The 15,342-nt window shown below is 37.5% G+C and overlaps 2 protein-coding genes across 4 annotated transcripts; both read left to right on the top strand.

Annotated features, from left to right (window-relative positions):
* Positions 1 to 649: 649 nt before the first annotated feature.
* On the top strand, positions 650 to 5,872 carry LOC135617209 (proline-rich receptor-like protein kinase PERK4). Of its 2 annotated transcripts, none has more exons than XM_065117212.1 (11): positions 650 to 792; positions 1,894 to 2,145; positions 2,227 to 2,348; positions 2,773 to 3,246; positions 3,561 to 3,647; positions 3,788 to 3,858; positions 4,036 to 4,112; positions 4,204 to 4,324; positions 4,484 to 4,645; positions 5,186 to 5,278; positions 5,545 to 5,872. In XM_065117212.1, exons 2-10 carry the CDS (start codon positions 2,033 to 2,035, stop codon positions 5,276 to 5,278), a joined length of 1,320 nt encoding a protein of 439 aa, XP_064973284.1. In that variant the 5' UTR covers positions 650 to 792; positions 1,894 to 2,032; the 3' UTR covers positions 5,545 to 5,872. The 2 variants fall into 2 exon arrangements, with proteins under 2 accessions (XP_064973284.1, XP_064973285.1); XM_065117213.1 differs by having other exon boundaries at positions 654 to 792; positions 1,921 to 2,145.
* Positions 5,873 to 6,460: 588 nt separating this feature from the next.
* Positions 6,461 to 15,269, top strand: LOC103991655 (SMR domain-containing protein At5g58720). 2 transcript variants are annotated; one of them, XM_009411169.3, is made up of 11 exons: positions 6,463 to 7,083; positions 9,047 to 9,072; positions 10,055 to 10,210; positions 10,806 to 10,888; positions 13,169 to 13,404; positions 13,557 to 13,633; positions 13,718 to 13,774; positions 14,082 to 14,149; positions 14,225 to 14,331; positions 14,457 to 14,527; positions 14,896 to 15,269. In XM_009411169.3, the coding sequence occupies exons 1-11, from the start codon at positions 6,528 to 6,530 to the stop codon at positions 15,016 to 15,018; spliced, it is 1,560 nt and encodes a 519-aa protein (XP_009409444.2). In that variant the 5' UTR covers positions 6,463 to 6,527; the 3' UTR covers positions 15,019 to 15,269. The 2 variants fall into 2 exon arrangements, with proteins under 2 accessions (XP_009409445.2, XP_009409444.2); XM_009411170.3 differs by lacking the exon at positions 10,055 to 10,210 and having other exon boundaries at positions 6,461 to 7,083.
* The last annotated feature ends 73 nt before the right edge of the window (positions 15,270 to 15,342 follow it).

The following is a 15,342-nucleotide window of genomic DNA, read 5'->3' as shown; positions in this document are numbered from 1 at the left end:
TGTGGCACGCCGCTACCGCCTCCACCCCCGTCCCGTCCTCCCTCACCAGGTCGACGACGCAGGCGATCTCGTTGCGGATCCTAGAAGCTTCTTAGGCCTCAAAGGCTCAGCCCATTTCCTCCTCATCTTCTCCCGTCACTCCTCTGAAGCAGCAGCAGTCAATGACCAGGAACTTTGGGTGCAGCTCTCGCCCTCCCTATCAGTCCCATACTCTTCAAACATCCGCCGGATCTCCTTGTAAGTCTTTCGATCGTTCGACGTCTCATTCTTTAACATCAGCGAGAGACATGGTTTGCTTCAAATGCTTGCATGTTGTCATCAACACCACAGTCCTATCCTAAATTAATTAGACTACATAATCTACTGCTTGGTTTGGAGACTGGCCCGATATTTTAGGGGCAGCGACATGGAAAAGGCCGACGACTTCTCCTCCACTTGGGCGGACATTTTTGACTGCCAAAGTCTGCCGTTGAATTCCAAGCTGAAGGTGACATGTTCGAAGGAGGGATGCTGGAAGATTCGTCGTGATGTGCTGCTACAACCAATGCGAACGAGAGCGACAACTCATCATCATACCAACCGCGGTATCGAACTAGGGCACGCAAACGGAATGGAAAGAAAGAATGGTAGATGCATCCACAGACACAAAATACATGAAAGATACATCCCAGCCACTTTCTTCCGCCACTTCCTTCAACCTGCGAGTTTCTTGCGCTCGTCAGCTTCTGATTCGGCTCTCGGACGACGGGAAATCTTCGTGATCCTCCTCCTCCTCTCTCTCTGTCGCTAAATGTAAGCTCTAGCAAACCTCTTTTGCTTACCACCATGCTTTGCTTTTATAATTGGTTTTATAGTGTTTCTTTAGATCCAGAACTCTGTTACTGTGCTTCATGGGATGTCCTTCTGATGCCTTTCTCTGTTTCTCACTTCTCTGTTCTTGGAAAAAAATCTGAATGTCTGATGACACCAAATAGACAAAAGTCTAAACAGAAAATTAAAATTTGAAGTTTCATTTTTTTCTCACACTATTTTTAATTGAAATGGAGCATGAGTTTTTTTTTTTTTTTGACTTTCTCCTCTTTGGTTGATTCTTTCAGTTCAATCAAACGTAATTTAACTGTTTATTCTGTCTCATTTTGGCTCCCTTAAAATTGTTATTTTTAAAGTACAAACAAAGATATTTTTTTTTCTTCTACAAGATCTATTAATTTTTTTATTTTTTACAAGGATAAATGAGATTCAAACCGACGATCTTATGATAAATTTTCAAAGTCTTTATCAAGTAAGCTGATTTTTATTTCGCATGGGAAAATAAATTTTATACTCCTGAATTTTTTATTTAAAGTATCTTACCTGTGCATTGTCTTTGTAAATACATTACATAGTATTAGATACATGTATATATATATATGTATATATATATATATGTATATATATATATATATATGTATATATATATATATATGTATATATATATATATACATATATATATATACATATACATATATATATATATACATATACATATATATATATATACATATACATATATATATATACATATACATATATATATATACATATACATATATATATATACATATACATATATATATATATATACATATATATATATATACATACATATATATATATATACATACATATATATATATATACATACATATATATATATATACATACATATATATCACAGGCCAACTGTTTGTTCTTCCTGCAACTGTTTGTTCTTCCTGCAACATTAAGCTAGTTTGTACTTCCTAGTGATTGCAAGCTCAATCTTCCAAATCTAACATTCAGCAATCCCTAGTAGAACTCCTTTGACTTAACCCAGCTGTGAATCTCACTCTTTCTGTATCTCTTTCACGCAGTGGTTTTTTATTCTTCTCTATATGCAGCGCAATGGCTATCTGAAGGGGAAAAGAATAGATAGGCCTGCTGGTGTATAGAAGAGAGGAAAGAAGTTGTAGGAGGCAGCGACTCGGAGTGGAGAAGAGACATACTAGAAAGATGCCTAAGTGGCTACAGTATGTGGGGTTCGTCTTGGGCCTGCCTTTTACTTTGGCTTCAGTGGCCATCACCATGGCCATCGCTATGTTCGGCTTCATCTTCATGCTCTTAGCGTAAGGCCTTCTGCCATTTCCAGTCTATATATAGTTCAATCAACAGACCGAATCCTTTTGATGACTGCTAAACCATGGCAGGTGGACACTGTCTTGCTGCTCCTCGTGCTGCTGGTCGTACCACGAGATGAGGGGGGTGGTGAAGATTCTCGCCACTATCCATCTTTATGTCGTAGGCTGGTTCACCTGCGATCCATTGTGGTGTAATCAGCTTCCCCCCATGTTGTTCATGTTCTTGATGTTTTCTTTCTTTGAGCTAGATTCCCTGATTCCAGTCTTCTTCCTCAGGTTGGGGATAGATTGGAATAAATGACATAAAAATGTCAGATACAAGCTGTATAAACTCCTTAGAAAAGATCAAGTGAAAGGCAGAACAGATTGCTAAGTGCCCCTGCAAGGATCTCAGAAGGAGATGTCAAGATTCTTGTTAAGAGAATCCTGCAGTGACATTTGGGCTCTCTGGTGTGCCCCCCTTGATCCTAAGGATCAAGTTTTATCCATGCCATTATGAAATGTTTGCACAAGAACCATAATTCAATCTTGCAAACTTCGCAGGGTGATGTGCATGTTATATCTCTACTCTTTTTTTTTCTCCAGAATATAATTTGCACCTGTTCTCCTTGGCAGCACCAGAACCAGTCATAGAAAACAGGCAGGATTACCAACACCATTACCCTTCCCCAGATGATGTTGTCAGAATGGCACCACAACTATCACCTCCTTTACCAATCACTACCATCGGCTCAATGAATTCATTGTCACCCAAATCACTTACTGTTTCGGCTGGCTTAACCAAGAGAAGCTTCACGTATCAAGAGTTGGTGATGGCAACGAACAACTTCTCTGCAGCTAATCTGCTGGGAGAAGGTGGTTTTTCGCATGTGTACAAAGGGACTCTTTCTAATGGCACAGAAGCAGCAATCAAGCGATTGAAAGATGCTAGCAAGCAGACTGATGCTGAATTCATGAAAGAGGCTAACATACTGAGTCTTGTGCACCACAGGAATCTTGTTTCGCTGATTGGATGCTGCATTTCTGAAGGCAATCGGCTACTGGTTTGTGAATATGTCCCCAACAAGACCTTGAAGTTCCATCTAGACGGTACATGCTCACTTACCTTGCACAACACTCACAATCGCTAGCAATTCTTCTATGTGTGAATACGCAACAAGAAAGTTGATAAGATAAGCAATTCATGCATGCAATCAACAAGCATAGATTGAACTGATTGCTTGAATTATCCGTATGGCATATAATTAGATTCTGCTGAATCTTATATGATGCCTTTGTTCTACAAATTCCTTATACGACACCAATTCTAGAAGAAAATTGCCTTTACTTTCCTCTGTTTTAATAATGCTTGTCGTCATGTAAGATTGGGAGACTTCAGTCCAATTAACTTCAACATTTTATAGATAGAGATCAACCTACATTGGCTTGGAAGGACAGATTTAGAATTGCCTTGGACTCTGCAAAAGGCCTGGCATATTTGCATGAAGACTGTAAGCTTTGCATTTGTTTCCTTACACTTTCTAAACTTGAAATATCTTCCTAATTTACTTTAATTATTCAGTAAATTTTCAACTGTCATCGGCCATGATGCTTGTATAGCTAACATCTTTAAGTTGTAATAATTTTGCAGGTCAACCAAGGGTCATTCACCGTGACATTAAGGCAGCCAATATTCTTCTGGATCACTCTTTTAGAGCAAAGGTAAATCAACCAACACTATACGATTGGTTCCAGTTGTTTTCTGCCTTCAGATGAATTAGTTTGCCACTATACCAAGAAGAAAAAAAACAACTTTTGGGACAAGTAGAATATTTCTACTGAGTCTACAACTGATTGAAGAGAGTAAATAAAGACTGACAAGATATTGGTTTTGTGCAGATTGCAGATTTTGGGATTGCAAAGTATTTTTCAGATGAGAAAACACATATTTCCACTGTTGTGAAGGGTACTTATGGGTAAATGTTATATCACACAATTCGCTTCTATCTCTTCATAGAATTAAACCAACATCTTCCACTCTGAAACAATCTTCTGATGTCATGACAGATACCTGTCTCCAGAATATGTTTCTACTGGACAACTCACAGATAAATCTGATGTTTTCTCTTATGGAGTGTTGCTCTTGGAGCTCATCACTGGGCGAAGGCCTATAGGTCTGGCTGATTGGGTCAGTCAATTAACAGACTTGTCTTCTGCTCATCTCTGAAAAGAAAAAAACAATCTTTTCGTTCATTTAATCAGTCCGCAGATATTTGTTTTTTTTCACCACATAAATCATAATATTTTTTGGCGGCAAATGAGGATGCCATTTGATATGTTGTTACAGGCAAGACCATTACTGAAGCAAGCATTGGAAGATGGCAAATATGATGTCCTTGTGGATCCACTTTTACGGAGCTACTACAATCCTATTGAGCTCGGGAGAATGGTTGCTTGTGCCTATGCTTGTTTGCACCACTCAGCATCTCTTCGGCCAAGCATGAGTCAAGTAATTTGCTTAACTCACCATATTCCTTTTTTCGTGATGATAGTGCCTGTACTACTACTGCTTGTTAATTTTCTTCTTCTTCTTCTTCTTCTTCCTCATTATCTTTATTTGGTACTTCTCTGTTGATCTCCCAAATCATTGACATCTGAATAAGTTTTGCTCTTCCATGTCTGCATTTAGCTACTGAAATTTACACATCATTCGATCCAATATCATAAAGAAAGTAGAAGTTTGACAAGGTTTAAAAGAAATATTTTTAGTGCAAAGTTGTGATGAATTCAATCACGAAAGAATGTTCCTTTATTCAGAATTTGAATTTTGTATTTTTCTCTGAACATAATGTGTGTGAACTTAGATTTAGGCCAGTTGATCTTCCTCCATTAGGAGACATTGTGCATGCTTTGATTTCATCCACTTTCACTAAATGTTCATAATTGATTAGTGATGCCTTCACTATTTTTGTATTTTTGACGATTGCAATCATATTTCTCTCTCTCTCTCTCTCTATCTCTCTAATATATACATATAAATTTTGAACAGATTGTCCGGGCTTTAGAAGGACTTGTTTCTCTTGGAGATTATACTATTGAAATTGAACCTGGGATGTTATCAGCAAATATTTTGGACCAATAAGTAAGCATTCTTTCTATCCATCCATAGCAGCCATTACGGGATCTGATATGCATGACACAGAATGAAAGTAAGAACAAGAAGTGTTATCCTAAGCTCGATAGCCAGGTTTTTGTTTCAGGAGCCAACCATATATTAAGGACAAATCAAATTGTTATCTCCTAATCTTTATCATGAGACTTCCTTTGTGTATATCTTTGTAAGTTGTACTGATATCTTTTTTCTTTGTAAGAATCTTTGAAATGTTGCCTTCTACTGTTAATTTGCAGATTCTGAAATCAGCTATAGAAGACTCCCCAAAACCCAGCTGAATAGCTGTGAAGAGGTCTCTGTGACAATATTTTGGGCTTTTCCTATTTCTCAATTGAATTTTTAGTATGAACTTTAAGCTGAATATATTGCCAACAGAAGATTTTGAGTAGCAAAGATATCCGTGTCGATGGTGGCAAATCTTGGTGTTACAATAAGATTGCTCCTCTATTATCGTCATAAAAATGAAATTGTTATGTATATTGATTTTCTTTAGATTCTTTACATTGAAAATGAAAATTGTTACAATAAGATTTCTTTACATTGAAAATAATTTATATTCTTGAATGAAGTATGCCTGTTGAAGATTCAGCTTTAAATGTTGGGATGGAATATATTGATCTTGATCAAAAGTACACACAAAAATGATGTGAAAGCTGTTTTGATCCTTTCTTGAAGTCACATGATGCTTGTTCACCCAATTCAAAGATGTGAAACAGCTGGTGCATTAGTAGTAGTTTTCTTCCTCAGTTGGCATCTCAACAGCTGTCCAACTATTCCCTTGAACAACACGGTCTCACCTGTTCTGGAGGTCAATCTTTCTTTAGATATAAGAGAATCTAATTGCTGAGTCAATCTTTCCTTCGGTATAAGATAAATCTTTCTATGCTGTACAGAAAATGAGGCGTGTTAGATTTATTCCAGCTTATGGTAATCGGATCGGATTAGATTCCGACGCGAGAATCCGCATTCGATCATTAACGAATCTCTTCACGGCCGCTTGACTCCGACATTGATATCAGAAGCGTAAATCAAATGCGTTCCCGAATCTCAAGGCATGATGGGCACGGTGGTCGAGAATCCGAACTCCACCGGATCATGATCCAATGAACTTAATCCGTACCCGAGCCTGCACGGACTCCGACATTATCTCCGAGCCCGTCTCTCGCGCTCGCCCGTTGACGGCAAGGATCCTTCGAAAGGAAAAGGAAAGGGGGCGGACATGAAACCCTCGACGAAGAAGAGGAGCAGGAAGAAGAAGAGGAAGCCCGCCCCCGCCCCCGGATCGGATCCCGCCAAAGAGGAAGAGGCGGCGGCCTCGGCGGCGGAGATCCTCGTCAACGGCGGTAGCGATGACGAGCAGAAGCGAGCCCTAAATTGGTTGATCGACGCCTTCACTTCCGTGTCCGTCGATCAGATCGCCTCTGCGTACCGCGAGGCTGGCGGCGACCCCTTCAAGGCGGCCGGAATCCTCGGGGCCCAGCTCGACGACCCCGCGGTGGGACCGGCGGGAGGCCGTGAGCCGATGGGGTCGGGTAACGGCTTTGGAGGGAGTCGAAGGCACAAGAGGGTCGCTGCGGCCACGGGGATGGTGTCGGATGTGATCGGGAAGGGTTATAGCGGTGGCGGGAGGAGGAATAAAGATAGGATCGTGACTAATTTACAAAGTAAGGGGTGTATGAATAGGATGTACAAGGTCGAGGAGGCTGAGCAGTTCTTGTGTTCGATGCTCGGAGATGAGTCTGAGCTTGGCATGGGTGTTGTCACGGATGTTTTAGGTAATTGACTGCCTTTGCTATTGCTTTACTTTTGCAACCTAAGCTAATACAAAAAGGGAAAAAAAAAAAAGAACTTGATGTCAGCCTAGACTTTCTGGTTCTTTTTTTTTGGTCCCCAGATGCTAACTCTGAATGGTTTACAATACAATCGAGAAACTCTAAAACAATCTATTATTTGTGTGTATTGCTGATTCATTTCAACATGTATGGAAGGTGGAAAATAGAAAAGACTGACCTTTTGCTAGTGCCATTAATATATATAAATCTAGCTCTTGTCTGTATATGTCAAAACTCTTTTAAAGCATGCCTATGGTTAATGATGAGAATGCGAGCTTGTAAAAGGAACAAGAACCATCAACGAGACTTATCTTTTTATAGAAAAAAGTGCACTTTGTTTTGCTGTCCGTAATTATCATAGATTAAACAACTATAGATCAAAGAGTGTGGTGTTTTAATTGGGACATTTCTGAACGAAGCATACTGTGATGCGTCATGCAATATAACATGGAAGAAATCATAAATGCTTGGTTGCATTGTGCTGTTCTTTTATCCTTACAATGAATAACCTCTTTAGGTTTTGGACAAACGCTGGTGAAACGTAAATCTGCAATACTACTACTTACAAGTACTGTATTGTTTCTTCATACTGACACTTTCTGGTCTGCAAATTTTAGGGCCTTTGATATGTTATGAGCTTATAGCATGTGTTGATTATGTTCTATATGTCAGTTGGGTTTTCTTGGAGAAAATTCAAAATATTGTATGTTTACCAATATTGGCCACAGGTTAGTGCCACAATCACTGGTCTGCACATTGTCGACCCATCCCATGTCATAAAAGATTGTGACAGTCATACACCAAGTTACATCCTAGACTTGGTAGATGTCAATGTGCACACATCTCAACATACCATACAAACTTCTATTGGCAGACACACATGCTTTGTACAGAGAAATGGACTTTTGTACTGTGTTATATAACCCTTTGGCATGGCTTGCACTCCCATGAGGTCTATGCTAATACTAGTCAATGCCTAAATTATTGTGGCATTTTCCTCTCTCTTACCTTGCAGTGCGTAGACCATTTCTGTGCTAAATGTGCTCAATCATGTTACACAGACTTTTTGTGCTCTATATGGCTATACCTGATCATACTTTACTTGGTGATGGTTTTGATTATTCACATTTTGAGTTCCAGCTGACGAACAATGTAAAACCTGTTTATAACAATAAGGCAGCCGATGTGAGAAACAGGTTTTACATTGTACGATGTGATAAACAAGTTTTATAAACTTCTATTAGCAGACACACATGCTCTGGACAGAGAAATGGACCTTTGTACTGTGTTATATAACCCTTTGGCATGGCTTGCACTCCCGTGAGGTCTATGCTAATACTAGTCTACACCTAAATTATTGTGGCGTTCGCCTCTCTCTTACCTTGCAGTGCCTGGACCATTTCTGTGTGAAATGTGCTCAATCATGTTCACAGACTTTCTGTGCTCTATATGGCTATGCCTGATCATACTTTACTTGGTGATGGTTTTGATTATTCGCATTTTGAGTTCCAGCTGACGAAAAATGTAAAACCTGTTTATCACAACAAGGCAGCCAATGTATTCACTTGGTTGATTTCACAGAAACAGGAAGATGCAAGAACGACTATACTGTTATACTGTTTCATCTGTTTTCAGCAATCAAAATGGCTGAAATATGATTACAATTCTCTTGCTATGGCTGGTTTCGTAAAGTTTAATTTTTTCATTGTTATGATTATTATGATCATTCTTTATGCATTAATTTATGTTGATCGATAGTCAATAGGATACTTTGATGTGTGCAACTGCATTCATGACTCCCTATCCTTAATATGTGAATGTGTGCTGACACTCTCGGTCACGTTGGACTTGGTTGATTTTTTGTAATTACAAAAAAATGTCACTTAAATCTTTTTTTTTTTTGCAGACCAATGTGGATGCGATATTGAAAAGGTACCTTAAAATCTTTATCCAACTGCATACTTTCTGTTGTTAGCTTGTCTTCATTAAATGTCAAGAACATTTGGTGTTGTGTGGGAGATTTGCTTGTGTAAAACTTATTTATATGTGATTCTGGCTACTTTCTTTTCTTGAATTATCTCAATGCTATGTGGAATAGTGAAAAGTCCAATCAATCATGTAGCTCCTCTTTTGGTGCATAGTCCCCGGACAATTTGTTCGAAGAAGTCTTATTTTGTTTGAGCTTCTATTTCAGTCAACTATATATCACATTTGAATGATAAAAACAAGTAATCACATTAATTCTGCTAAATATCTCTGCTCTATTAGGTGCTTCGCCCTAGACATTTTGCTGGAAGAAACTTCATCTTGTTTGGTTTCTATTTCAGTCAACAAAAAAATCCCATTAGATCTGACAGCATTAGTGTTGTTGAATGATAAATGCAAATGCTAAATACTCAGTGTTAGTTGAGTTATTTCTCCATTACATTTTGAAGCCTATATAATGCCTTAGATGCATCAGCAACTAGATGAAATATGTAGAAAGACATGAAGACCCTCAGGGTATCATATGACATGGCTATAATGATGTGCAGTAGTCGAATGGGGTTAATAGATCAGATCTTGTCTAGTAAAGAAAATAGGAAAAAAACTTAGTAGTTGATTTAGCTTTGTTGTGGCTTTTGTAACAAGCATGGACAACATGTTGAGTCTAGAACCATTATTTGCTCTGGATATACAAGACATTAGGTTCCAATGGGTGCAAATCTTTCCCCAGTTACAAAGTTGACAAGAAACTTAATTTACTGCAATACCAAACAAGATTATTTTCGAAAGAGAACGACTAGATCAATCTACCAGAATAACATACAGACAATCATACATTAAATAATATGAACAATTGAATGTCTTCTGACCTCTGTTTTATTTGGTAATCATCCTGCACTATCTAATATGTATTGTGTGCTTTTGGCAGGCTTTAGAAGTTTTACTGGATATATCAGCTTCCTCATGTAATAAATTAAAGGAAAAAGAAAGTCAAAACCGTGGCATACCCAGGACAAACTATTCATACACCTGTCCTGAAACATCCAGCAATGACCATCCAAAGAACACCATAAATTCATTCCAGGTTCTGGCACAACTTTTGGAAGTTCTATTTGTAGCTTGTCTTTCACACTTGAAGTCAAGCTTAATTAATTAATTTATACCCGAATTATTTGCATTCACTATAATCTTCTGTTAAATTTTGGCTGGCAACATTGCATGTACGGTTCTATCAAACATTGTGTTCATTTTATAACAATTTGAGATTAAATAAATCATAACTGAATGGAGAGAATACAGTTTAATGTTCTTATCAACCGTAATATTTTGAATTTTCAGTATTATTAGATACCCTGACAGATTAATTTATGCTCTCTTTGGCAAGTTAAGTTATATGATGATATTACTCTGGTCTTTCTTCACTATAATTGTAGCTAGCTTAGCAAGTAACTTAATTCTGTTATCTAACCAGGACTGGTAGTGTCTCAAGATGCTTCTGATTACACTTTATGAAGTATATTTTCTCTTTTGACCATATGTCATTACTAATAATTCTTTTCAGGATAGCACCTTGATGGAACTATAGCTATAATGTGCTTTTACTTTTTAAACTGATTCGTAGCTCCACAATGAAGAATATTTGTGCCATGATACATTGTCATTTTACAAATTTGTTTCAGTTAAGAGATAGGACATCTGATTCAGCATATCATTTATCTGAAAAAGAACATGTTTTCCAACCATTTGTTGGATATAATAACAGGTGAGCTGATTCTGCTGATGAATTTTCTAGTCTCTTTTTATTTTGAAACATTTAGCATCTCAGAGCATTTAGCATTTATGTAAATTTCATGTCAAAGCACATGGCTTATGTTTTATCTGTTTCATTATCCTCTCTCTAGATTTTGTTATTCTCTGACTTGCTTTTTTTTTTTTTCCATATCTTACTACTATGTACTCTTGCGTTCTCGAAAATATGCCAACTTCATTATTTTTCTAAGAATTGTAAACTACAAATCAAGTGTAATTTATCCCTGGGCTTTCTTACGATGAAGGACACTTGATGAACTTGAATGACATTTGTCTTATTGCAATTATCATGTGATAAATAAGTTAGACAGCAATAGTATGCCGTCTTAGTACTTGGTGGTTAAGGAAATTGCTAAAATAAATTTGTGGTAACTTCTGACATCCTTTCCTGATTGATAATAAAATGGATTTGAACTTTTTGACATATTTCATATTCCATGAGATGCAGAATTTAAACTCCAAGTAGTGACTCACAATTGTACTAAATAGGTTCTTGATATGATCATCAAGGTTTAGAATTTCACCCATACTGGTCAGTACAAGTTGATTATTATCGGTCTGATAGCCAATCAGGATGCTAGTCAGGTGATTTAGTTCGGTTCATCCTGTACTGTATTGAGTTTTTCAGGCAATAAGCAAACTGGTCTAATTATACTAGGTGATAAGCTTATCTCCTGGTAACGATACCAAATTTTTTTTATTCTTAACAGCTGTCACTTCTTCTCTCTTTTTTTCTTTTTTTCTTTCCCTCTTATGTGCTATGTTTCTTTCTGCTTCCTCCTCTTCCTCTGCCACCACCTCCTTCTCCTCCTCCCTTGCATCACAGTCTCCTCTCTCGGTTTGCTGTCTCATCATGCTCTTTCTCCTACTGCTTCCTCTTCTGCCAATCGTCTGCCTGCTACTCCACCAGTCCTCTACCTTCTCCTCCTTGTTCTCCTTCACTACTCCTTTACCCCCTCCTTTGCCAGTCCTCTGCATCCTTTGATCGCCTCTTATTCTCCTCCCCCTCCTTCTCTTGTCTCCCTCTTTTTCTTTGGTCTTTGTAGTAAATGGCCTTTGTTGAGTGTTGGTATGTCAATCTGTACATGTCCCTTGTGAGTTCAGCCATCTATCGGCATCAACACTGGAGTGAGACTTTAATCCGTGATAATTATTATCTGTAGAAAGAACCCTTTAACAATTGAGTTTAGATTCGTTGCCCTTGTTGACTCTATTCTAATCTTTTAGTTAGTTCTGTAGTGTGCTAATTTTTAATATGAAAATTTTAAATTGTGTACTTGTGATCCCCATATATTGAGAGACTCAATAATCAGAACCTATATTTTGGACTTAAGCAAGAAGATCTTACAGGATAATATTATTCTTATCTATAACATGTAATCCCATGATTCCTAACTAAAGAGACCATGTATCTTCCAGAACTTTATTCTTAATTGAATAACTGTCCCAACACAATCCACCTGAAGTAGCACAATAGTCTTGGTTTTACTCGAAATGGGACTAAAACTGTTACTATGGGATAATGGTGATGTCTTGAAGACACAAAGGAAGATCATGGGAGTAACTAAAATAAACTTTACTGAACTTCACTTAAACTGTAAATGGACCAAACTCTTAACTTTCTTGAGTAAGGATTACACTATAGTATTCACCCTGCTCTTTTTTGGATGGAGGTGATTATTTTCCTTCCTCTCAGAATTTTCTTTGGATGTTTAGGCCATCTCTACTCTTACCTGGAATAGGTATGGATGATGATAATAATGTGAATTGACATTCGGTATTGGCGAAACACAGGTGGCTAATTTTAGAAGTTAAGAGGGCTAACCATGACAATAATCCTTCAGTCTCCAACCTGTTGAATTTTCTATGCATCTCTTAAATTTAGGGGCATATTAGAAACTAATGAACCCTCTTTTCCTATTTCATTTGTCTTTAAACTTCTTTAAGGATGAGATGAGTTCAAGTCTGCACTTTAGATGTCAAAAAGACAAGTCATTGTGAAGCTTGTTAAGCCTCATCAAGCAAAGGGGCATAGGAAGCTTATTATTTTTGCAAAGAGGCATAGGAAGCTTACTTTAACATTTTATGTTATTCTCATGTCCTCACACTTGTCATGATATATTTCAAGTTCTGAAAGGAGTACTGCAGTTATTGCACTTATGCATGTAATGCTTTCATGGACATAGCATATAAGATGTATATAAATTACTCATAACCAAATTGGTCTCTGCAGGGAGCATGGACTTGTTTTTGCTGACAATGAGGTACCACTACCATCCAAATCAGAACAATCGAAACCAGCTCTCCAGCAAAAAGTCTTAGAGTCATTGTTTAACATCCCTAACTCACCCAAGCATGAATCAAATTGTATGAATTGGAAAAAGGTAGTTACAAAGGTAGAATCATTTGGTCAGGGTTTAGAGTTCTGTTCATCAAGCACAGAAGATACTCAATCAAATGCTGTATATGGTATGCCTTTTTATTAGTTACTTTTCTTTGTTTTAAAATTATCATATCTTATTAGAAAACTCATATACTTGCTGTTCTACTTAAGGTGGAGCAATCCATTTGCCCTCAATATTGATACTCTGATCCAAATTGTCAATAGCTATTTGATGCAGGTAAAGAAGATGACTATCAAGTGTTTCGTGGTGTTTCAAAGAAGCATTGGGATAAGATGCGAACCTACTACCAAGAAGTAAGATACTTTTTGGAGCTTAATATTGACATTTTGTTTTAGTATATCATATTCCATATACTCATGATTTCTTCTAATTCTTAGGCTGCAATGGCATACTCAAGAGGTGAGCGTGCTCATGCTTCTTATCTGTCAGAAAAGGTAGATATCTGTTGAAATGATCATCTTAAAGATTCAACAACTTTTGTTTGCACCACATATACCACCATGTACCTGCTGTAGCTGTTACTGTTTTCAGAGATCTCTTAAGGTGCAATTGTATTTAGGTCATGACCTGTCTTATCCTGTAAAAAAAAGGGGTACATCAGGCATCAAAATATTTAAGTTAAAATGTAACACTCTCATAATTATTCATTGTATAAGGTATTACATTCATTATTATTTCTTGAGATGCATTTATGATCTACTGTACATGCCCTCTACTATGTTCTATGCTGTATTTGATTAGGGGAAGTTTTACCGAGATATAGCACGTGAGGCAGATGAGAAAGCTAGTCGAGAGATTTTTGAAACCAGGCAAGCTCATGCTCTCATTAATTCTTTCCTTTTTCAATAGATTGCTGACCAGTTCGTGTGCATATTTGTCTGCAGAAACAAGCACATTAAAAACATGGTCACCATTGATTTACATGGGCAACATGTTAAGCAAGCAATAGGACTTCTGAAACTTCACCTCCTATTGTTCACATATATTCCCTGTAAGCGGCCAATACTTCCTAGACTTAGAGTTCCATCATAATTCGGGAGATGCTTTTGTTCTGTGTACTTCTGGAGTATATCCTATGAGTTCCACAAGTCTAATGGTGCTTTTTTGTCCACATAGCTGTCCCATATCTTAAAGTTATCACTGGATGTGGTGCTGATGGTGTCGGAAAGGGAAAATTGAAGCATGCGGTGAGTTTTTTTTCAAGGGGTTCGTGTTCTTTCCAGAATCAATATTTTTTGCATTTCTTGAGCTTTTGTTTCTTCCATTGGCAAAAGTTTTATTCATTGAGCAACCAAAGAATTGGGCCTCTTCAGTCCTTTACTAATACAGGAAATAAGGTTCCAAAGTATAATCACCAGCGTAATATGTCTATTAGACTTTGTTTCACTTGCTTTTCATTAGTAGGTACTCTGTTTTCTTCTCTTGGTATTACTGCACAAGCATTGAGGAGCTAAAATTACATATTATTTTTCATAATAGTCTTAAAACACATGAGCTGTAAAATTCTTTTTTCGTGATGGCTAAACAATTGAATCTAGTTTCATGTTCGCTGTAGGTGCTTGGCCTCGTGGAAAAAGAAGGTATCAAGTGGAGAGAAGAGAACGCTGGGACTTTAATCCTCTGTCTCGATGAACCAAAAGAGTACAGTTTTGTGAAATGTGATACTGATTCCGAGTAGGCTCAGCTTAGCCGGTGTTAATAGTAATGTACAGTGCTACTGACATAGACCGATGTTTTAAGCTTGCCATCAGTTACATAGCCTGCGTAACATATATCCACTGTGACCAAACGATGTCGGCGATTGGTGTTCAGGCACTCCAATCAAGTGATTTAGAGTTTTAAGCAGCAATTGCGGTCAGGAGAATCTGTACAACTAAGACTAATTATTGTATTTGGGAATGAAATGTAGCTGATTGGGTTCTCAGTGCATCACTTAGTTTGACACCCTGATAAGGTTCCTTTACATTGTATCAATCTGTACTTCGAATCATATTATTTTTGT

Source organism: Musa acuminata, chromosome BXJ2-7 (genome assembly GCF_036884655.1).
Source record: "Musa acuminata AAA Group cultivar baxijiao chromosome BXJ2-7, Cavendish_Baxijiao_AAA, whole genome shotgun sequence".
NCBI lineage: Eukaryota > Viridiplantae > Streptophyta > Magnoliopsida > Zingiberales > Musaceae > Musa > Musa acuminata.
Note: the sequence above shows the minus strand (reverse complement) of the source record. Positions and strands in the feature narration are given on the sequence as shown.